The sequence below is a fragment of the Panthera onca genome, chromosome F1 (assembly GCF_046562875.1).
Source record: "Panthera onca isolate mPanOnc1 chromosome F1, mPanOnc1 haplotype 2, whole genome shotgun sequence".
In the NCBI taxonomy this organism is placed as follows: Eukaryota; Metazoa; Chordata; class Mammalia; order Carnivora; family Felidae; genus Panthera; species Panthera onca.
The window spans coordinates 57,866,008-57,889,439 of NC_138355.1; the positions used below are offsets into that span (position 1 = coordinate 57,866,008).

The following is a 23,432-nucleotide window of genomic DNA, read 5'->3' on the forward strand; positions in this document are numbered from 1 at the left end:
ATGGCTTGATGGGAGTGATCTCTTTTTGTTCATCTGTACCCACCTTAGATCCAGTAAAGTGTTTCTAAGTTAGTAGCTGCTAAATATTTATTGAATTGAATTAGTATATAGAGGACGGGATTTTATTTAAATTTCTTTGTCTTATTCAATATTTAATGAAAGCATTTTAATATATGATAATAACAATTACAGAATCCACATGATTTATAAATATCATTTGTTAAACTAATGAAGCCAGCTACATCTGGGGTCTCCATTTTACATGACCCCTCTCTGTACTTTGACTCAAAACTTAAAAATTCTCCTTAACTGAAGTAACAGAAAGGGATGTGTCATTAGTCATTTTTTTTTTTTCATATTGCTTTATATAGACAAGTTTTCTACCAAATCTATTCTTTGCAAATACCAAATGTTTCCATGAAATTCTTATTCCTTCTGGGCTACCGTGTCTGACGGGTAACATGACTATTGTCTGAAATGCATGTGGAAGCATAACTGTAGTAGCTGAGAAATGACCATGTTTCCTTTTAGTTCTCAGCAAGAGTAATTGAATGTAGAATATCTTACTAAACACTGGACTGTGACAGTGTGTTAACACTCTGACTATCTCCTAACAGCAGGGCAATTATTTGCTGAGTGGGATTTTTATAAATCTCCTGGCACGAGTATGTCTCAATAATGATGATGAAGTGCACTGGTCAGTGTTGATTCAGCAGTCCTTAGCCTCGCAAATACTTCATTCACAGTTCTCAGGTCCACTTTTACTTTCCTACTTATTAGAGATCTTTACTACTCTTCTGGGCTGGCTTAGAGTCTAATTTATAAAATCATTTTTATTAAATCTTAGAACCTGAACATATTTTAGTCAGCCCCCCTTTCTAGAACCGTGTATCTTCCGCAGCCCCCCCCCCCCCCCCGTACTCACAAATTCTGAATCCTTGTCCAAGAAAATACCTTTTAATTTTGTTCCTTTATGTGGCAATCCGCAATTCCCTTCACTGTGTAATTGGCACTCGCAGAAGTAAAACTTGAATCCTCCCACCTCTCCTGTGTACGTAGTAGCTGTTCATTCCTGAGTAAGCAGCTACTTGGAAATTATGAGAAATTATTATTTCTCAGATGGCAGAATCCGAAATTGAAACGCTGGTCATTCTGCTTTGGAAGCCGTAAGGGTACACAGACATGTTTCAAATTCTTTGTATTTTACAGAAACGTGTTTTAAAAAAGTAAACCTCAATAACAGAGAGAAGAAGCAAAAATTAGAATAGAGCTTCCCCCAGGCAAAATGAAGGCCTGTGGATGAGTGGGAAATGACCGTAAAAACATTCTCCATGAAATAAAACAGTAGATGCTCCATATCTACCACCCATTTGTTTTTAAACCAACTGCATTTTTTAAAGTACTTTCCCACACAATACTTAATAAAGAATAAAAACCGGGAAGAAAAGAGAAACTGATAGGTTGTTAGAAATATGGAATGGTTCAAAATATTAATGTAATGCTAAGGGTGACTGGGTAACAAATGGTACATTTGCTCGTTGCTCAACCTGACATAATTAATATTCCAGGTCATGCTTAAGTTCCCATGATGGAGGGTCTGAAGGGGGGAATTCAAGAAAAATATATATCTATTATATAACTCATTGCCTTTTTTTTTTTTCCTTTTGACGAGTCAGAATCATAGCCTTTAAAAAAAATCAGTGCTTTCACACCTCATTTGCCGTATTCACCACTGGGCCACCAGTCAGCAGCCCAGCCTGATGCAAGGAGGTCAGTAAGAAGCTATTAGCAGAGTCCTCTCCTGAGATTTCTTGGGTCTTATTGAGTTGAATGTTAGCATGACAGTGCTGCAAATAACTCAGTTGTAGGCTTTTTTTTTTTTTTTAAACAGTTAGCACAGATTTCCCCATAGTGTTGGTCACTCTAGAAAATTATTGCTGAAAATGAAGTCCCAAAAGCTAGCTTGGCAGTAGCCCTTCTAAGTTGCGAAAAATGTGAAAACTGAAAAATATGTCATGGTCCCTTAGGATTAACCTTGTCTTTTGTGACTCATAGTAATATTTTTTTAAAAATCCACAGCAAACCATTGTTCACAAGTGGCTTGCAAAATTATGGCGTGTCCAATTGAGACAATAGTAAGTTAGGGTTGTTTTATTTACTTAAAGAAGTAATAGTTAAATGAATACTGTATCAGTATAAATAAATAGAGTATTTGCTTGCTGTAGGGACCGAGGGAGGGCTGGACTGTTTTCATTGACGTAAGTTAGCAAATGTATTAAATTAATTTCTAAACTAACCGACACCTTGAAGATTTTCAATGATACATTTTAAATTCAATTAAAATATATTTTCTACCGATATTTGATTTAAATTGCAAAGAGAATACACATGAGGAGGTCTCCATATAGGTTGCAAAATATAATTTAGGAAAGTTATCATGTCTACTGATCTATTTGCATTTCCCATCTAGCCTATGTATACATGTGCATGCAAATGTGGAAGGAGACCAAAAAAGATTTCTAATGGGGTAAAGTTAATAGCAGTTATTCAAGTAGATAGATATTTTTAACTGATAAATGATAGCCTGGTTAAATTGTACCTATTTCACAATTTTAATCTGCAAGGTTGTGAAAATGATAAACTAACAGACTTAAATTAGCTAGATCATCACGAAATAGAGTGGCATTCTCCTTTCTCATAGGCTATAGAGATTTAGTTATATTTTATGTCAGAATATTCTTTTAATATAATATTGTGTTTATTCTCATTATAGTTGGTACATTCTCATCATAGAAAATCACCCTGAAAATCATCTTAAAAATTATCACCCACTTAAAAATTACGCTAAAAACTATTTTAAGTATATGTGCACATATTGTCTTTAATTAACATCATTTAAACTGTTTATGAGTCTGCCTTATTTGATATTTAGTATTATAATGAGAGAATGTTAGTATGACATTAACTATGGTTTATACGATTACCCGTAATATTTTCGATACCTTTTTTTTGTATAAATTATATAGGGGAAAAATCCCAAAGAAGACCCAGTTCAAAAATATTTTTAAGATATTTAAATATATTTGCATTGGTTTCATGTTACCTAATAAAATTCAACTATAACAGGAAAAGTTGAGTTGGAGGTGACTCAATGGGTCTATGATAATTTAGTTCTAGCTCACAGCGTGTTTGAAAGCACATGGAAACTGATATGTTAAGAAAGATAAGAAGAGTATAATCTGTATTTGTTTGTAAGAAGTTGATAAGATAAACATTTTGCTGAGACATTGATGTGGTTTTGGAAAACAAGCGTAAAAGAGAGGCTTCATGGGCCTTTCTGAATAGTGCATCATTGTTCTCGATAACCACATTTAGCATTCGTTTTTTTGAATGTCTACTATGTGCCAAGTACCCTACTAGGCCATGGGGATACAAAAATACCTAACAGAGCTCTGTGCTCCAGCTACTGGTTTGGGGAAGACCTTTACAGACAAAGGTAATTATGAAACAATGTGGTAGGTGGGTAGGAACTGTGAGGGAATTGTCCCAGGTTATTAATGAGGCATTAGGGATAGGACACTGACTGTAGCCTCAACCGGTTTTGGACAAAGGTTAACACTAAACTGAAGTATTAGCCTGGAAATACAAAATTTGGGGGGGCGCCTGGGTGGCTCAGTCGGTTCAGCATCCGACTTCGGCTCAGGTCATGATCTTGAAGTTCACGAGCATCATGTCCCACACCGGAGCCTGCTTCAGATGCTGTGTCCCCCTCTCTTTCTCTGCCCCTCCCCCTCTCATACTCTGTCTCTGTCTCTGTCTCTCTCTCTCTCTCTCTCTCTCTCAAAGATAAATAAAACATTAAAAATTTAAAAAAATATATAAAATTTTCTTAAGATGTTTTTTCAAAGACAGCAATCTAAGGTAATGATACTACTTTGGAGCTGCTGATCCCGTCAGGTAAATATAGTGACCAGAAAAGTGTATGCACATAATGGTGACATGAGAGAAAAGCACATTATAGCAAAAACTATATGGGTTTAGTGGATACATTCTTTACATTAGTCTAGAGTATCTACACAGAAACCAAACAAGTCATGTTAAGTTAAGTCAAGTCAAGTTAAAATGTAACTTGTCCTTATGGTTATGCATTTGTATATACGAAAAAAGTGTCAAACTGCTATGCAGTTTGTATACTCAAACGCCACTGAATTTTCAGAGAATGAACATCTGCTATACTTGAATTTAACATTTGTTGCACACACCTCCCTTGAACCTCTATTGCATAGCAGGCGCTGTGCTAATAAGTAAGTGGACTGGTTTGATACAGTGTGTGACCAAGTCAATGAAAGAACATTAAGGGTATATGACACTACACAAGTACAACACCTAATAGAAAAACCAGTTTATTATTTTAAAGTGAAGAACTTAAAAGAGCTGCCATTAAATAGGATGTATAATACATAATCATTAAAACATGTATTTATTGAGTACATACTTTGTGCCTGAAACTGGTTCAACCATTGCATATTTGAGTTGTGTAAGTGAATGGTATGATTAAATCTATGTATACATAGTTAATACTCAGAAGACAGAAACAATGACTTAATGTCCTTCTCTTATGTTTTCTTAAATACTTTTGTATAAAATACGCCATATGTGCCAGATAGAAGCTATAGCTGAGTGTGGTGTCGTTGCTGTTTTTTTGTTGTTTTAATGTTTATTCCTTTTTGAGAGAGAGAGAGAGAGAGCACGGGAGAGGGGCAGAGAAAAAGGGAGACAGAGGATCTGAAATTGGCTCTGAGCCGACAGCAGCAAGCCCGATGGGAGGCTTGAACTCACGAACCATGAGATCATGATCTGAGCTAAAGTCAGTGCTCAACCGACTTTAGAGCTCAGTGGTTTTTAACATGCGTAGTCTTTAACTATGAATGATTCTGAAATTGTTAGTCTGGAGTAGAGATAAAATGAGTACCTTGCAATCTCCTTGGGTGAATCTGAAGTCAGCCTCTAGTTAAGAACTAGAGTTCTACTGTAAAATAGCCCTTAAACATATGACAATTTTTATGATACAATTTTATCTTACTTTTATGTCGTGTGAAAATTGAAGATAAACATCAACATTATGTTCTTTTTTTCAGATTCCAGGTATATACAATTCACCATTCAGAAAAGATCCCGATCCATGGGAATTGCGGTTACAGAAGGCAAAACCCTTAATAAGCCAAAGGCCTAAAGTTAAGCAGAAGCGTGACACCAACATTAGCAACTGGCTGGCTTGTACGAGTGCCCGCTCCCTTCCTCAATCTGAAATTCTGCCACCCATTGATAGGAAGCAGTGTCAGGTACTTATCACTTCCGTCTAAGAATTCTGTCGATGATTGTATTCTTGCCGTTTTTTTAAGGGTTATTGTTGTGTTCTTTTGTCTTTGTGACAAGAAAGAAAAATGGTTTTTTATGGAATTTAACTATAGCTAATAAATACAGAGTGTGTTTCAAATACATACCAAGGAAGGAATCAAATATTTCTATAGTACTGAATTTTATGGTTTCAGATACAGACTTAACACATAGGATTTTTGGCTAGGATCTACTCTTTTTCTGTAAGAATATTGTTGCAACAGTACTTGTTGTAACATGTTGCTAAAAAAATAAGATGTATTATCACCTTTAACTTCTCATGTGATGATTCGTATCTTTATATACAATGTTAAACGTAATTTAGGTTTGAGTAATTTAAAAAGTGCAAGCTGGAGAATTACAGAGGATCGAAAACAATGCAGGACTCAAGCAGAGACAGATCTTCCCTGTGGATGGGTATAGAGCTGGATTGGCAAATGACTTCCTAGGGGTAAAGGGTGGAGTAGGATGTGTTGGGTGATGATTGCCACCGTCCCGAAAGGCCCAGAAAGCAACAATTCTATGATCCCCATCAATATTTAATCTGGAGTAGACGACCGCCACCAGGTAGCATCAACCTAGAATTGGGTTGATTTCGATTTGCACAGCCAGACTTGCGGGACTCGTACCTGGTAGTTCCCTGCATAGGCTTGCCTCTGCATATCTTTTGCTATATAATAAATGGGTTCAAAACCTGATGGCTTAAACCAACAAACATGTCTTCTCTCACAGTTTCTCTGAGAAACTGTGGTGTGTGGCAGGTACAGCTCAGGTGAGTACCTCTGACTCAAGATCTCTCATGTAGTGGCAGTCAATGTGCCAGCCAAGGCTGTGATTTCATGTGAAAACTCAACTGTAGGGAAGAAGGGAAGGATGAGGACATCCTCTTCCAAGGTCACTCATATCGTTGGTCGTGTTCATATCTCAGTCCCGTCTCACGTTGGCCTGTCTACACTACTGCCTCACTGGCAGCTGGCTTCCCTCAGGGGAATCTAAGAATCATTCAGAGAATGATTCAGGGAATGTAAGAGGTCATTCAGAGAATTCTCAAAATGGAAGCCTCACCCTTTTTATGACCTCATGCCAGAAGTGACAGCCCATTACTTCTGCCATATTCTGTTTTTAGGAGTGAGTAAGTCTAGTCCATGCAAGGGCTTGAATCCCAAAGTGGGATCATTGGAGGACATCTTTGAGACTGCTTTTCACACCCACACCCATTTCCTCAGCTTGCAATAAGCCAACCTCATCCAAGCCTTATTTCTGATATCTTATGTATTCATTTTCTGAAACTGGTTTTTTTTTATTCCCTTTATTTTGTGCATTTTTTGCTCTCTTAAAGCTACTAACTGATCATTAAAACTATCTAAGGAAATACTATTAACTGATGGTATACACTATATTATAGAAAGAGCTGTAAAAAAATTTATCTAAGAAAACATAGAAACTGAAAATTCTCCCTCTTTCTGAAATCGAGTGACACAAAGAGTGGAATTGAACAAGAGGACAAGGGAGAGATAATTGCAAAAATTTCAGTTTATTTTGAACATACCTTCAGAGTATGGTTTCATGATTCTTTTCAAAATATAGGTTATACCAGTATTCTAATAAAGGCATTTAAAATAGTTTTGAAAACAAATATAAATTGCATTTTATACGTAACTGAATTTTTACCATTTGAATTATGCCTATTACTATTTCAGTTGATACAAGTAACAATTTTGCATGATACCATCTGAACGAGCAATTCAGTGTATTAGTTATTCTATAAAGAAAATAGTTCTAGTATCATCATTGCTTGTGTATTAAGTGTTCAATGGTTGCTAAGGTGTCAGATATATAAAATATAATCTATATTTTATGCTATCTTCAATGAAATTGCTATTGGGAGTACACAGAATTCATAGGGTAATTCTGAATACAACTTCTTAGGAAATGTGAAAATTATATGGTATTAATAAGATATAGGTATATAAATGTTTCTGAGTTGGAAATACTCTAGAGGTTACCATACCAAATTGCCACGCTGTATAATATTTACAATGTTGACCATGCACATTTAATATCATTTTATATGAGTTTTATAATACTGGTATTTTATATTAACTTCACTACTTTGCTTTTCTATGCTTCTTAATACGGCTTATTTTATACAAGTTTGTATTCACTCTGCATCTCTATTAATATGCTTTTCTCAATACAACCACTTATTACTTTACATAGCTTCTCCCATAGCATTCTATTTATACATATATGTATTTAGTATTTATGGAATGCACATGGAAGATATATATATATATATGTATATATATATATATACATATATATATATATACATATATATACACCTATATATATGATATATGTGAACCATTTTTACATGTATATTTTTATATAAATAAAATATATATTTTCTATATAAAAATATACATGTAAAAACTGTCATATATATTTGTATGGAAGATGTATGTATATATATTTATATAATAAATATGGAAATAAATATAATAAATGTGTAAATATATATGGGAAATATATACGTGTGTGATTGAGGTATTTTCCAACACCAACAACTAATTCTCTGGTTCTCTGAATACCATTTGGCATCCAATCCATTCAAGCCAGTTCTGACACTAATTACCAGGAGTTCATGCAAACTCCGCAGCTTACGGGCTTTTGACCCCACAAAAATGTTCTTCACTTCACATACCAGTCGCAATTTCTGGGTCTCCCGTACTTTTTACTGAACTGGCTATAATTGAGCAGTCCTCTGACCCCAACCTAAGGTTTGATAATTTGCTAGAATGGTTCAAGAACTCAGGAAGACCTTTTATTTACATTTACTTCTTTATTATAAAGGGTACAAGTAAACAGCCAGATGAAGAGGAACATAGAGTGAGCTCTGAAAGCATCCAGAGCGCACAGGCTTCTGTTCCCACAGAGTTGGGTGCACCACTTTCCCAGCACGTAGATAGTGTGTGCAAGCTAAGAAGCTCATCAAATCTCCGTGTAAGAGTTTTTATAAAGCTCAATCTTGAACTCCATTAGATTTCACTGGAGATCCGAAATGGGGCTGGAAATTTCAACCTTCTTTCTGGTGACCAGTCTCATCTTGAGGCTGCTAGGGATCTAAATCATCTCAATAGCATAATCTCAGGTGTAATCTTGTTTTGAATAACAAAGGCACCCCATCACTCAGGAAATCCCAAGCATTTTAGGAAGTCTATGCCAGGAATCAGTGACAAGGACCATACAATATATATTTCTTTCTATATCACAATAGTATATATATATGAAGACACATAGAAAAATATATATACATTCATATAAAATATACATGTGTATATATACTTATGGAATATACATATATATGGAAGATTTTATATGTGTGTATATATATGGATACATATGCAGATGTATATCATACACATGTGTATACTTATATACACATACTCAGAAATTACCTTTATCTAGCATACCACAAAATAATGATCATTGTTAATTTTCTTTTCTGCTCCCTTCTTTCTTCCTTTTTTTGCTTTTGCTCTCTACCCTTGTTCTTTTTCTCTTTCCTTCTTTTCCTATCTCCTTATTCCTATCCCTGGTCTTCTTTCCTCCCCTCCACACCATTATATCTCGTCTTTCTTCCTTTCTTTCCTTCTTTTGTATTTCCTTCCTTCCCATTCTTCCTCAACCCATCTTTTCATCCCACCTGCTTCTCTCTCAGCTTCCTTTGGCTTCCCCTTTCCTCAATTCCTTGTCTTCTTTTTTTCCTTCTTTCCATTCTTGTTTTCACAGAATGGGATGTTTACTGTTGTGGTTTTATTAGACTTAACCACATTTCCTTTATGTTATCTAATAATATAAAGCTACATACATCATTAGGGAAATTTAAGATTATATATGCTCTACTCCAAATTATAATATTTGTACTCCGATGATCTGTCTGTACTTGTAAGCTAAATTTCTTAAACGTATGAGAAAATGTTAGGAGTTTGAAATATAACTTCATTATTATTTAAGCTTTGAGAATAGTTTAAAAATACAAGATGACTATAAAGTAACATGGGCTATTAAAAACACAGAAGAACATAAATATATTTGACCTTTATAATCAGGATTTGGTTGGAGACAAATAAAATCAAACTTTGGAAAACTATAGCTAAGAGCCAAAGGAGACTAACATTTCAGGTTGAGTCTAGGCATTATAGGGATTAATATTTGGAAAGGGGTACAATGAGCAGATCTGAAGTTTGAAGCTATGTCCAAAATCTGCGACCCCATGTCACTCCAGGTATGATCAATGTTAAGTAATCACTTGAGATCTAAAAGGCACAAATTGAAAGAGCGTTGGCATAGGAGAAGCTTGACAGCACATATCATTTGCTTACCAGGGAGGAGTTCTATTGAGCTCAGAGGCAAGACATGGATTGTTTAGGATAGAAATCTGTGGACCAGGCACTGAGGGACATAGAGAGATGGACATGCTAACAGGAGGACTAGGGCCACAAAGGTTATAGTAAGCCCCAAAGAGAGACTGGGTCTATTTTTGTCTTAAATTTTGCTGCTTGAGTAGGGCTCCTCCTTTTTCATTTCCTAGTCTTTCTGGAAACAGTAAGCTCCAGAACAAGTAAGTCTACAAATGGATAGAAGACCATTCCTCCTTGTGAATGCCGGTTCCTTCAAAGAACTAGCCTTGCCCATTTCCTCATATATATATATGACACTGCTATTGTTCAAAACCTTTTTCAAACTTCTCTTGAAACTAATAATGAAAATGAAGCCAGGAGTATCATTTTTGAGTGTTTAGTATGTTCTGAGTACAATGTTAAGAGTGTTACTTACATTATCTCATATATTGTAAGATTGATTTTGTGAGTTATTATTCCATTTTACATATGAGGGAAAAAGGTCTAGAGAAATAATTTTCCCTGATAACACAACCAAGTATTAATTTTTAAACCATAGAATTTCTCAAAGGAAAACATTAAGAATCTGTAAAGAGAAAAAAAAAAATCCCCATTTGATTTCTTAATGGTGAACTTGGAATCATGTTACTGTATCTTTAAAAAGTCAAGTTCCAATAAAAATCCATTAACTACTTTCAAATATAGCAATCCTCCTGTCCAGCTGTGAAAAGTACTAGATGATACTTATTTGCCATTTGTGTTATTTACGGTCCATGACTTTTATGGTAACTGGTTCCTATTATTGGTTTCTATTAATGTAAAACATAAGTGAACATAAATGAGGCGTGAATCATTTCTTTTTATTAGCCCCACAGTCTTCACTCAGTGCTTGCAGTAACTCCAGCTGTGTCTTGTTAGTGATAACCTATTTAAAGAAGCGATCTTTAAGGATAAGGAATATGATTAGGAATCTTTGTCCATTTTACATCACTTCTCTCCTGTACGATAGTGATGAAAAAAGAAAGCAGTATATAATTAATGGCATAGCAGAATCTGGAGCCACTTCTGATTTGTATTGTACTTAATATGATACTAATCAGACAATCAGTGGATTCTAATAATTAGTGTAAGTAACTACTAATTTAAAGGTAGGATATGTTGTAAAACAGTTTTCACTATTGCAGCTTATGGACTTTCCTCTCCTATGTATTTGTACCATTAAATAGTTGCCATTGTATCAGAGCTATTATGCAATAGAATTTAGAATTTTAAATAAAGAACACTTAAATTAATTACAATTATGGCCCCTCTGTGTTTTGGAGGATCACCAATTAAGCATAAGTTGTGGCATTAACTTCAAAGTTTTATCTTAATAAAAAAACACTTGCTATGCTATTTCTGTTTATAAGAGAGCTTTTTAAAAGCAATGCTCAGAATTTTTCCTAATACTTTTACTTGCTCAAAAAAGGAGAGAATTTTTTTTAAAAATTATACCAGAAGAAACATTTTTTTAATTAGAAAACAAAGTAACTTATAACTACAAATTTAAGAGTTTTAGCATGAAAAGTCTTTTGATGTACATAGGGAAATTCTGGCTAATATCAAATATTTTACTACTTGTACTTATCAAATCAAAATATTTATCAAAATATTTATCAAATTTAAAATTTAAAAATTTATCAAAATATTTACTACTTGTGTGAACATTTCTTGAAGATGTGATATTATCATGTACTTTTTTAAGCTTATTTATTTATTTTGAGAGAGAGAGAGAGAGAGAGAGATTGAGAATCCCAAGTGCTAACAGCGTGGTGCCCCATGTGGGGCTCACAAACTGTGAGATCATGACCTGAGCTGAGCCACCCAGGTGCCCCTCTTATGTATTTTCTAATTCAGAGAAGAATAGCTTGTTAGTTAAAAATAATTTGGTAAACTTACTATACTTTGTAAATATTCAGCACCTTTAGTCATCAAAAATATAACAACGAATCTTCCATAGTAGAGTATTTCCTCATTCTTTCTTGTCAGGGACCTTTCCGTGATATCACCGAAGTACTCGAACAGCGCTACAAGCCTTTGGAGCCAACATTGTGGATGGCAGAACCAATCAATGAGTTAAAGATGGCCAGAGAAGAACTCAGAAAACAGGAGTGGATGCGAAATATAAATGACAATAGGTGAGTTCTTAGTTTAAAAACATAGCTGTACCATGTTGGGTGCCTTAAGGGATCCAACATTTTTTATTTCCTGATTGTAGAGAATCTTTTTTTGGTGAAAAAAGGTAAAGCCACCCTTGACCCATTCAGAAGCAACATGCAAATGTTTTATATATTTATATATGTAAATATATATAAATGTGTATATATATGAAGACATATTTATTCACACACACACACACACACACGTGTGTGTGTGTGTGTGTGTGTGTGTGTGTGTGTGAATTAATGGCATTCCAAGGGGATAACTGACTACTGTCCATACATCTGTGAAAATAATTACCTTAATTATCTAGTGAAAGCCTATGTATTTATGATGCTTCCAAAATAAGATCCAACAGAACAAAAACATTTTTCTTAATGTGGACTAAATTTAATTTGGAAACGCTGATATACATTGTAGTTTTCATAAATCAGGTGCAGTGTACAACAGACTCCAAAAACACCTCCTGAAGAGCCAGGCCTTGGACAATGTTTGACCCCTTTTTAATATAGTAGTGCTCGCAGTTGCAGGACACATAACAAGATATTAAAACATGTTAAGTACAGAAAACTAGCCAAAATGACAAAATGGAAGACTTCTCAAATTCCAGGAAGAAATGAAAGCTAGAAAATTACTCAAAACAGATATATCTGATCAAGAATTTAGAATAACAGTCATAAGATTAGTAGCTGGGCTTGAAAAAAGCATAGAAGACAGCAGAGATTCTATTGCTGCAGCGATCAAGGAACTGAGAAATAGTCATGATGAATTAAGAAATACTATAAATGAGGTGAAAAATAAACTAGATGCAGTGACAGCAAGATGGAGGAAGCAGAGGGGAGAACAAGTGAAACAGAAGATTAAATTATGGAAAATGATGAAGCTGAGAAAAAGAGAGGTAAGAAAATACTAGACCACAAGGGGAGAATTAGAGAACTAAGTGATTCAATGAAATGTAATAATATCCATATCATAGGACTTCCAGAGAAGAAGAAGAAGAGAGAGAAAGAGGGAGAAGGTGTATTTGAACAAAATATACCTGAGAACTTTCCTGATCTGGGGAAGGAAGCAGACATCCAAATCCAGGAGGCACAGAACTCCCTTCAGGTTCAACAAGAATAGGTCTTCACCATGTCATATCATGGTGAAACTGGCAAAATACAAAGATAAGGAGAGAATTCTGAAAGCAGCTAGGGACAAATGGGCCTTAACCTACAAGGGTAGACACGTAAGGGTAGAGGCAGACCTGTCCACTGAAACTTGGCAGGCCAGAAGGGATTGGCAGGAAATATTCAATGTGCTGAATAGGAAAAATATGCAGCCATGAATCCTTTATCCATCAAGGCTGTCGTTCAGTATAGAAGGAGAGGTAAAGACTTTCCCAGGCAAACAAAAACTGAAGGAGTTCATGGCCACTAAACCAGCCCTGCAAGAGATCCTAAGGCGGGGGGGGGGGGGGGGGGGGGAGGTAGAGGGGGGTGTCTGTGAGTGGAATGCTGCAAAGACTACAAAGGACCAGAGACACTCCACAAGCATGAAACCTACAGATAACTCAATGACACTAAACCCATATCTTTCAATAATAACTCTGAATGTAAATGGACTAAATGTCCTAATCCAAAGACATAGGGTATCAGAATGGATAAAAAACCAAGATCCATCTATATGCTGTCTACAAGAGACCCATTTTAGTCCTGAGGACACTTTCATTTTGAAAGTGAGGGGATAGAGATCCATCTATCATGCTACCAGAAGTCAAAAGAAAGCTGGAGTAGCCATACCTATATCAGACAAACTAGATTTTAAACTAAAGACTATAACAAGAGATACAGAAGGGCATTATTATCATAGTTATAGGGTCTATCCATCAAGAAGAGCTAACAATTATAAATGTTTATGCCCCCAACTTGAAAGCACCCAACTGTATAAATCAATTAATCACAAACATAAACAATCTTACTGATAAGAATACAGAAATTACAAGGGGCTTTAATACTCCACTTACAACAATGAACAGATCATCTAGGTAGAAAATGAATAAAGAAATAATGGCCTTGAATGATACACTGGACCAGATGGACTTGAGAGATATATTCAGAACTTTTCATCCAAAATCAGCAGAATACACATTCTTCTCAAGTGCACATGGAACATTCTCCAAGATAGATCACATACTGGGTTACAAAACAGCCCTCCATAAATATAAAAGAACTGAGATGATACCATGCATATTTTCAGATCACAATGCTTTGAAACTTGAAATCAACTACAACAAAAAATTTGGAAAGCCTCCAGAAGCATGGGGGTTAAAGAACATCCTACTAAACAATGAATGGATCAACCAGGCAATTAAAGAAGAAATTTAAAAAATATGTGGAAGCAAATGAAAGTGAAAATATTGAAAATACATTGCAATCCAGGCCTATCTCAAGAAACAAGAAAAATCCAAAATACAAAACCTAACCTCACACCTGAAGAAACTGGAAGCAGAGCAGCAAAGAAACCCCAAAGCCAGCAGAAGAAGAGAAACAATAAAGTAGAGCAGAAATAAACAATATAGAATTAAAAAAAAAAAGCAGTAGAACAGATCAATGAATCTAAGACCTGGTTTTTTGAAAGCATAAACAAAATTGATAACCCCCATCCAGACTTCTCAAAAAGAAAAGAGAGAGAACCTAAATAAATAAAATCACGAATGAAAGAGGAGAGATCACAACCAACACCACAGAAATACAAACAATCATTAGAGAATACTATGAACAATTATATGCCAACAAACTGGACAACCTGGAAGAATTGGACAATTCTCTAGACACCCACATACTACCAAAACTCAAACGGGAAGAAATAGAAAATTTGAACAGACCCATAACCAGTGAAGAAATTGAATCAGTTATCAAAAATCTCTAAACAAATAAGAGTCCTGGGCCAGATGGCTTCCCAGGGGAATTCTACCAGACATTCAAAGCAGAGTTAGTACCTATTCTTCTCAAGCTGTTCCAAAAATTAGAAATGGAAGGAAAGCTTCTGGATGCATTCTATGAAGCCAGCATTACCTTGATTCCCAAACCAGAAAAAGACCCCACTAAAAAGGAGAATTACAGGCCAATATCCATGATGAATATGGATGCAAAAATTCTCAACAAGATACTAGCAAATTGAATTCAACAGTATACTAAAAGAATTATTCACCGTGATCAAGTAGGATTCATTCCTGGGCTGTAGGGCTGGTTCAGTATTCACAAATCAAGCAACGTGATACATCACATTAATAGAAGAAAGGATAAAAACCATATAATCCTGTCAATAGATGCAGAAAAAAAAAAACATTTGACAAAATATAACATCCTTTCTTAATAAAAACCCTCAAGAAAGTCAGGATAGGAGGAAAATACCTTAACATCACAAAAGCCACATATGAAAAGCCCACAGCTAATATCCTCCTCAATGAGGAAAAACTGAGAGCTTTCCCCAAGATCAGGAACATGACAGGGATGTCCGCCTTCACCACTGTTGTTTAACGTCGTGTTAACATTGTAGGAAATCCTAGCCTCAGCCATCAGACAACAAAATGAAATAAAAGGCATCCAAAGTGGCAAATAAGTCAAAATGTCTCTTTTCACAGATGACATGATACTCTACATGGAAAACCCAAAGACTCCACCAAAAAGCTGCTAGAACTGATACATGAATTCAGCAAAGTTGCACGATACAAAATCAATGTACAGAAATCGTTTGTATTTCTATACACCAACAATGAAGCAACAGAAAGAGAAATCAAGAAATCATTCCCATTTGCAATTGCACCAAGAACCATAAAATACCTAGGAATAAACCTAAGCAAACATGTAAAAGATCTGTGTGCTGAAAACTATAGAAAATTTATGAAAGAAATTGAAGAAGTCACAAAGACATGGAAAAACATTCTATGCTCATGGATTGGAAGAACAAATATTCTTACAATATCAAAGCAATCTATACATTCAATGCAATCCCAATCAAAATTGCACCAGCATTCTTCTCAGAGCTAGAACAAACAATCCTAAAATTTGTATGGAACCATAAAAGGCCCTGAATAGCCAAAGTAATGTTGAAAAAGAAAACCAAAGTGGGGGATCATCACAATCCTGGGCTTTAACCTCTACTACAAAGCTATAATCATCAAGATAGTGTGGTATTGGCACAAAAACAGACACATAGACCAATGGAATAGAATAGAGAACCCAAAATTGGACCCACAAATGTATGGCCAACTAATTTTTGACAAAGCAGAAAAGAGTATCCGATGGAAAAAAGATAGGCTCTTTAGCAAATGTTGCTGGGTGACCTGGACAGTAACATGCAGAAGAATGAAAGTGGACCACTTTCTTACACCATACACAAAAATAAACTCAGAATGGATGAAAGACTTAAATGTGAGACAGGAAACCATCAAAACCCTAGAGGAGAAAGCAGGCAACAACCTCTTTGACCTCAGCTGCATCAACTTCTTACTCAACACATCTCTGAGGGCAAGGGAAATAAAAAACAAAACTGAGCTATTAGGATCTCATCAAGATAAAAAGCTTCTGCATAGATGAAACAATCAACAAAACTAAAAGGCAACCGATGGAATGGGAAAAGATGTTTGCAAATGACATATCGGATAATGTGTTAGTTAGTATCCAAAATCTATGAAGAATTTACCAAACTCAACACTCGAAAAACAAATAATCCAGGGAAGAAATGGCCAGAAGACATGAAAAGACACTTTTCCAAAGAAGACATCCAGATGGCCAACAGACACATGAAAAAAGATGCTCAACATCACTCATCATCAGGGAAACACAAATCAAAACCACATTGAGATACCACCTCACACCAGTCATAGTAGCCAAAATTAACAAGTCAGGAAACAACAGATGTTGGTGAGGATGTGGAGAAACATCTTACACTGTTGGTGAGAATGCAAACTGGTGCAACCACTCTGGAAAACAGTGTGGAGATTCCTTAAAAAATTAAAAATAGAATTACCCTATGACTGAACAATAGCACTACTAAGGATTTATCCTAAGAATACAGGACTGCTGATTCATAGAGGCACATGTACCCCAATGATTATAGCAGTGCTATCAACAATAGCCAAATTATAGAAAGTGCCCAAATTTCCATCAACTGATGAATGGATAAAGAAGATGTGGCTTATATATACAATGGAATACTATTTGGCAATGAGAAAGAATGTAATCTTGCCATTTACAACAATGTAGATGGAACTGGAGGGTATTATGCTAAGTCAGGCAAAGAAATAAGTCAGGCAGAGAAAGACAGATATATGTTTTCACTCATATGTGGAATTTGAGAAACTTAATATGGGGGAAGGGAAGAAGAAAAAAAATAGTTTCAGGGAGGGAGGCAAACCATAAGAGACTCTTAAAATACACAGAACAAACTGAGGGTTGATGGGGGGGAGGGGCGAGGGAGAGGGGAAAGTGGGTGATGGGCATTGAGGAGGGCACTTGTTGGGATGAGCAGTGGGTGTTGTATGTAAGTCATGAATCATGGGAATCTACTTCCAAAGCCAAGAGCACACTGTATACACTGCATGTTAGCTAACTTGACAATTATATTAAAAAATAATAATAAATAAATAAATACCTAAATCAGATGCAGTGAAGGAGGTTAGAGTCTTTACTACTGAGGAAGATAACTGAAGAAGATAAGGAAGATCTAATAGCATATGCAATTTAAAATTATTTTACTAGTCTCACTGATTTGGGTCTCAATTCATACATCTTTCTCCAAAGCACTTCCTCTCTCTTAAGGCATTTTTGTCATCAAAATAGTTGTATATAATTTGTAAACAGACTATTTAAAATCTAGAATGGCTTTTTAAAAATTATTATTATCCTATAATATATCCTGTAATTATCTTTGTATTGTATCTTATAATAATTCTTTAGTAATCTACATATTCTAATAATAAGATTATATTCTAACATAAACTATAATTATATAATAATTATAATATAAAATATTACTATAAATCATTGTATAATAGTCAACAACATATAAACTATTGTTTTTACATGATATATAGTATGAGCTAATCATATTATAAATGTTACATAATAATAATTTATCTAATAATAGTTCCAAAATACATTACAAAGCATGCTTTGTTAAGTAAAGAAACTAGAATTACCTCTCATCCAACACAGTGGATTTTGGATCATTTTATCAGTCAGGTGGGATATATAACGTGTTTTATTTTAATCATACATGTCTGAAGAATCTCTTTAAAAATGAAAATTTCGGGGCGCCTGGGTGGCGCAGTCGGTTGAGCGTCCGACTTCAGCCAGGTCACGATCTCACGGTCCGTGAGTTCGAGCCCCGCGTCAGGCTCTGGGCTGATGGCTCGGAGCCTGGAGCCTGTTTCCAATTCTGTGTCTCCCTCTCTCTCTGCCCCTCCCCCGTTCATGCTCTGTCTCTCTCTGTCCCAAAAATAAATAAAAAACATTGAAAAAAAAATTTAAAAAAAAATGAAAATTTCCCACAAATTCAGATGAAAGATAAAATTGGCAGGCATCTCAAGTTATTTTTATATATATATTTTTATTTTATAGCAATTACTTGATGTGAAATAATTAGCTATAGAGTATTCCACAGCTTCTTTCAAGAATTGACAGACACCCAACATATGACGAATAAGAAAACAATAAAAAAATTATTTCCATTTGGTTTGGAGAAGGTATATTTGTTTTACCAAAGAAATTATAGAAGATTAATGCTACTCAGACTTAGTCAAGGAAAATCTGCGATTTAGTGGTGTATATCGGAAGAGTTCTATTATGCAGAATTATTTTTGTTTTCAATGATGCATAGGTTTATGAAATAACAAGATTAGCTGTTCAAATAATTGGCCACCTTGGTATTTATATGCAAATCACCGTCTATCAAAAGATACCGAAGTATCCTTCCATAGAATTTCCCTTGATAAGCCTGGAAGAACAGATGTCAACATCATCCCCAAAGAAAGGTGGTCCACTTACACTCTCCATGGATACTTGTCAATACCTTCAACATCTGTGCTATATATCATGCTGGTAACCCCTTATCCTGAAGCTTTCAGATTGAAAGGTGCTTCCAGGATTATCAACCAATCAGAAACACACCCGATTGGGAATGCTAAAGAAATTACTTAGAGATTTAAAGCTATCATGTTTTTAGCCATGGGGCTAAGCAACTGGTTGTAGCAACTAGCCAATGGGTAATTCCTTTTTTTTTTTTTTTTTTTTTTTGAGAATTAAAGTAGTGATATTTTGTAGCTTCTTCTGAAACCATTTTGGTTTTTATATACTGCATAACATAATTGTATATTGTGTATTGTGAGGCAAAAGAAATGTTAGAAATTTAGGTTTTATATATTTATAGATAATAATTCTGTGATTGAAATTAGGAAAAAAGTATTCTTTACCACAGAGATGCATAATTGTGTAATGCAGAGGGTCCTATCTATCTTAGGGGCCTATCTTATTCCATTAGGATCTCATCTTATTATATCTGCAACAGTCCTGTTTTCCAAATAATGTCACATTCTTTTTTGTTGTTTAAAATAAGCATAGAAAGTGGGACAATCGTATTGTACGCACTGAGTACAGACTACAAAGGGGGTTTTGTAAACATTTGAGAACTTTATCTGTTTCTTCTTTTCCCCAAAGAAACTCATTCCAGTTTCTCACTTTTTCTTGAGGAAAATTATCTTCCTTGTTCATATTCCCATTTACCACAATACTAGAGACATTTAAGCAAGCTGTCATTCAGCCAAAATACTTTTTAATGGCTTTTTATCAACTCCATGATAAATCTTAATTCTTCATCACAAGACACAAGGCCCTTCAGGATGGGATCTAGGCTTGCTTCTCTAGCCAATCTGCCACACTTCATGAGAAACTCTGTGCCTCAGGGCTTCTGAGCAGCTTCCATTCCTCTGTATATCCCATGTTCTCTTCCGCTTCCGTTAAGGAATTTTCTAACTCCCATGATTTACTCAATCTGATATTCACTTAAAAACATTTAAAAGAGTTGTTATTTTTACTTTTTGAAAAAGGGAGACAGCAACACATATTTGTTTTAGATTTTTTCAGAGAGCATTTCAAAGAACATTTTTAGATGTAAAACAGGACCATGCCAGCTGCCCCGATGAAGTGGAGAAAGGAGTCATTGTTATTAAGAGGTGGAAGAAGTAGAAGTCCCTGCCATCAAAGAGCTATCCAAGTAAATGCTTAACCTACGCACCAACATGGCGGAGATGGGATGGAATGGGCGATCATGTCAGGTGGTACAGGCTGACAGGGGCTTCACTTAAAGTCTTATGAGAGGTGCTAAGGTCCTATATGTTAATACCTTCTGTTAATTCTAAGCATTCTGGTTTAATACAGAGAGTATAATTATGCAGACTGTAACTGGATCCAATGGGAGTGGATTTAAGACATGTAATAGAAGTCAGTGCCAGTCTGTGTTCTGGGAGGCAAAATGATGGCTCCCGACAGAGTCTGTGGGAGTCCCAACCTAATCTCAGGAAGCTGTGAATATGTTACCTTCTATGATGTAGAGGACTTTACCGACATGATTAAGGTTTTAAGGATGGGGGGTTATCCCAAATTATCCGAGGGGGCCCAATATAATCACAAGGGTCCTTAAAAGTGGAAGAGGGAGGCAGAAAGATTTTACTACATAGGTCAGAGTTGTGTGATATGAGAAGGACAACTTATCTTTGCTGCCTTTGCATCTCATGGACGCGGCCACAACCAAGGAATACTGGCAGCCTCCAGAAGCCGGGAAAGGGAGAGAAGTGACTTTCCCCCCTAGAATCTCCAGAAGGAATGCAGCTCTGCCGGCACCTTGATCTTAGCCCAGTGAGACCCGTTTCAGGCTGCCGACATTTTGTACTCTTTAAGCCAGTAAGTTTGTGGTGACTTATAGAAGCAATAGAAAACTAATGTACCTTGTTCTTCAGATGAAAGCGCTACCTTGGGGGCGTCCGGGTGCCTCAGTCATTGCAGCATCAGGATTTTGATGGTGGCTCAGGTCATGATCATCTGGCTCCGCACTGAGCGTGGAGTCGGCTTTAAGATTGTCTCTCTGCCTTCCTCTGCCCTTCTCCCCCACTCGCATTCTCTCTCTCTCTCTGTCTCTCTCTCTCTCTCTCTCTCTGTCTCTCTTAAATTAAATTAAAAAAATAAATAAAGCTAAGAGCTATCTTGTTAGATCAGCCTTTGGTGTTTATAAACCTGAGCTAAACTTGAGGGAAATCCTTGGATTTCTAAGGACTGGAGATTCTTCTGCAGGTTTAAGGCATGGTCATTTAAAAGATTGAAAAAAATATGATTGTGGCTTGAGCCTCCCTATGAGGAGAAGTTAATAATTGAATCACAGTATAAATTATATTTTATTTTAAAGCTGTATAGGCTTTCATAAGAACCTAAATACAGACAGCTTAATAGCTGTCTACATCTTTTTGAAAAATAAAAGGTGTTAATTTTCTGATAGTTATTGTAGGGGAGGAAAAACTTTCACTCTAACCCCTTAGGGTCCTCAGCTGGGCCTAAAAATTAAGTTGACCTACAACACATTAACAGGAGAAAAGCACACACACTTGTTTAATGTAAGGATTACATGACACAGGAGCCACATAAGGAAATGAATACCCCAAAAAAGTGGCAAACCCTAAGTGCTTATATATGAGGTTGAACAATGAGAAGCAATTGTGGAAAAATAAAACGTGTGGGGAGAGCAAAGGAAGAGAAAAGTTAAATAACAAAATTTGTACAAAATTCCATTGGCCTCAACTCCTCATCTCTGGTGATAAGAACGTCTCTTTCCTCCTGGTGTAGGAAAGCCAGCTGTCATAGGGGTGTGTTAGTTCCCGATTTTAGGGAATAAAAGGAGAGTTCAAAAAAAATGGAGAGTTCAGATCACTTTTCTTGTACCTATCTTTTCAAGTGCCTTTAGCTCAAAATAATCCTTTGGCAAAGTGGCATGTTCTGGGATGGCACGTTCTGTCACCCTTTGTTATCAGATTAGGTGAAATGAGAGGCATCCTACATACATTTAGTAGCAAAGCATAGCAGCTCCATTTCTTGAGCTCGGCCATTTGCTGGCACTGGTAACAAGTGTTCAGCAACTATGAATCTTGTGTGTCTGCTGTCATTTTCTCAAATGTGCACCCTGGCTTAGACAGAAGCCTTGGTGAATAGATTTACTCATTATTAAACCTTTTAAATATGCTTTTCTAATTAAGTATCAGTATCATTTCGTAGACCGTTACCACTGGAAAAATGTTATAGGAAAGGTTAAGAAACTAGATCTAAACAGTTTTTTTTTTTAAAGGACATTTACAAAAATGTACATCTAGATGAGATCTGGTTATGTTTATCACTAAAGAATAGTGATAAGAAAATTTAACACATCTCAAAAGTTTTTTGACCCTTGGGATTTTCAAACACTTTAGGCCTTTACAATTTCCATATTTTCTGAACTGTTATTGTATTATGATAAATAGGGATTATCATATATTTTCAGACAATGTTTTCTTAACAATTCAACTTTTATTTGTAACTCTTCCATTTATTTTAATTACTAGCACAGTGTGCAACATTTATTAATCAGCAGAGCCTTTTTAAGTTAAAATACTAAATTAGCTAACCCCATTAACACAGAATACTCCAAACAAGCAGTAATAGGAGAGGTAGTTACTGTGCAAATCGTATTAAACATGCGGGTGCTCTAGGGCACAGTTAAGCATGATTACCCTCTTTTGATCCAGTATTCCTCTGCCTCTCCCAGCTCATTTCCAGTGGAAATTTACAAAGTGCTGCCTTCATTTTTCCAGCTTAATTTTTCTAATGAAGTTCTGGTACTTTTTAATACTGGAGATATAGATAATAAGCCTATGTATAATTAAGAAGTTCTAGAATTTGTCTACAAAAGGGCCCTTTATTACTTTGACTGTACAGTGAGAACTGTGCTTTTGTTTTGTTCACTCTTTCCATGGGAAAAAAAATGATTTTTTAAGTAAGTTACTTTCCATGGAAAAAAATGATTTTTTAAATAAATTACTTTCCATGGGAAAAAAAATGATTTTTTTAATAAATAACCACAGAACACTTGGATTGTGTTCTTAACAGACATTTAACATCAAAGAAGTTTAAGATTTACAACATCAACATAATGGGATAATTTGGAATACTTTTACTGATATCCTGAGAATATTACATACGCCTTGGTGTATGTAATTGAGCAAGTCATAAAAAGACACTTGCGGTCTTTTTAGTTAGGTATTGTCATACTCTATGTAGTCTTCCTAAGACAATGCCTGACATATGCTAGATAAAGGTTTGCCAATTGACTTTAGGTACTTTATGAGGTATATGGAATTTCTTTTTTGAG

At 35.5% G+C, this 23,432-nt stretch overlaps 1 protein-coding gene across 5 annotated transcripts in view; it reads left to right on the forward strand.

Moving 5' to 3' along the window:
• SPATA17 (spermatogenesis associated 17) overlaps nt 1-23,432 on the forward strand; it is a 197,976-nt gene that overhangs the window by 99,274 nt on the left and 75,270 nt on the right. For all 5 annotated transcript variants that reach the window (XR_013553181.1, XM_078441043.1, XM_078441042.1 and 2 more), the window contains 2 exons: nt 5,139-5,342; nt 11,832-11,980. Coding sequence is in view for 4 of the 5 variants with exons in the window: in XM_078441043.1 (XP_078297169.1) it covers nt 5,139-5,342; nt 11,832-11,980 (353 nt within the window). In the remaining variant the exon portion in view is untranslated. The remainder of the gene's footprint in view (nt 1-5,138; nt 5,343-11,831; nt 11,981-23,432) is intronic.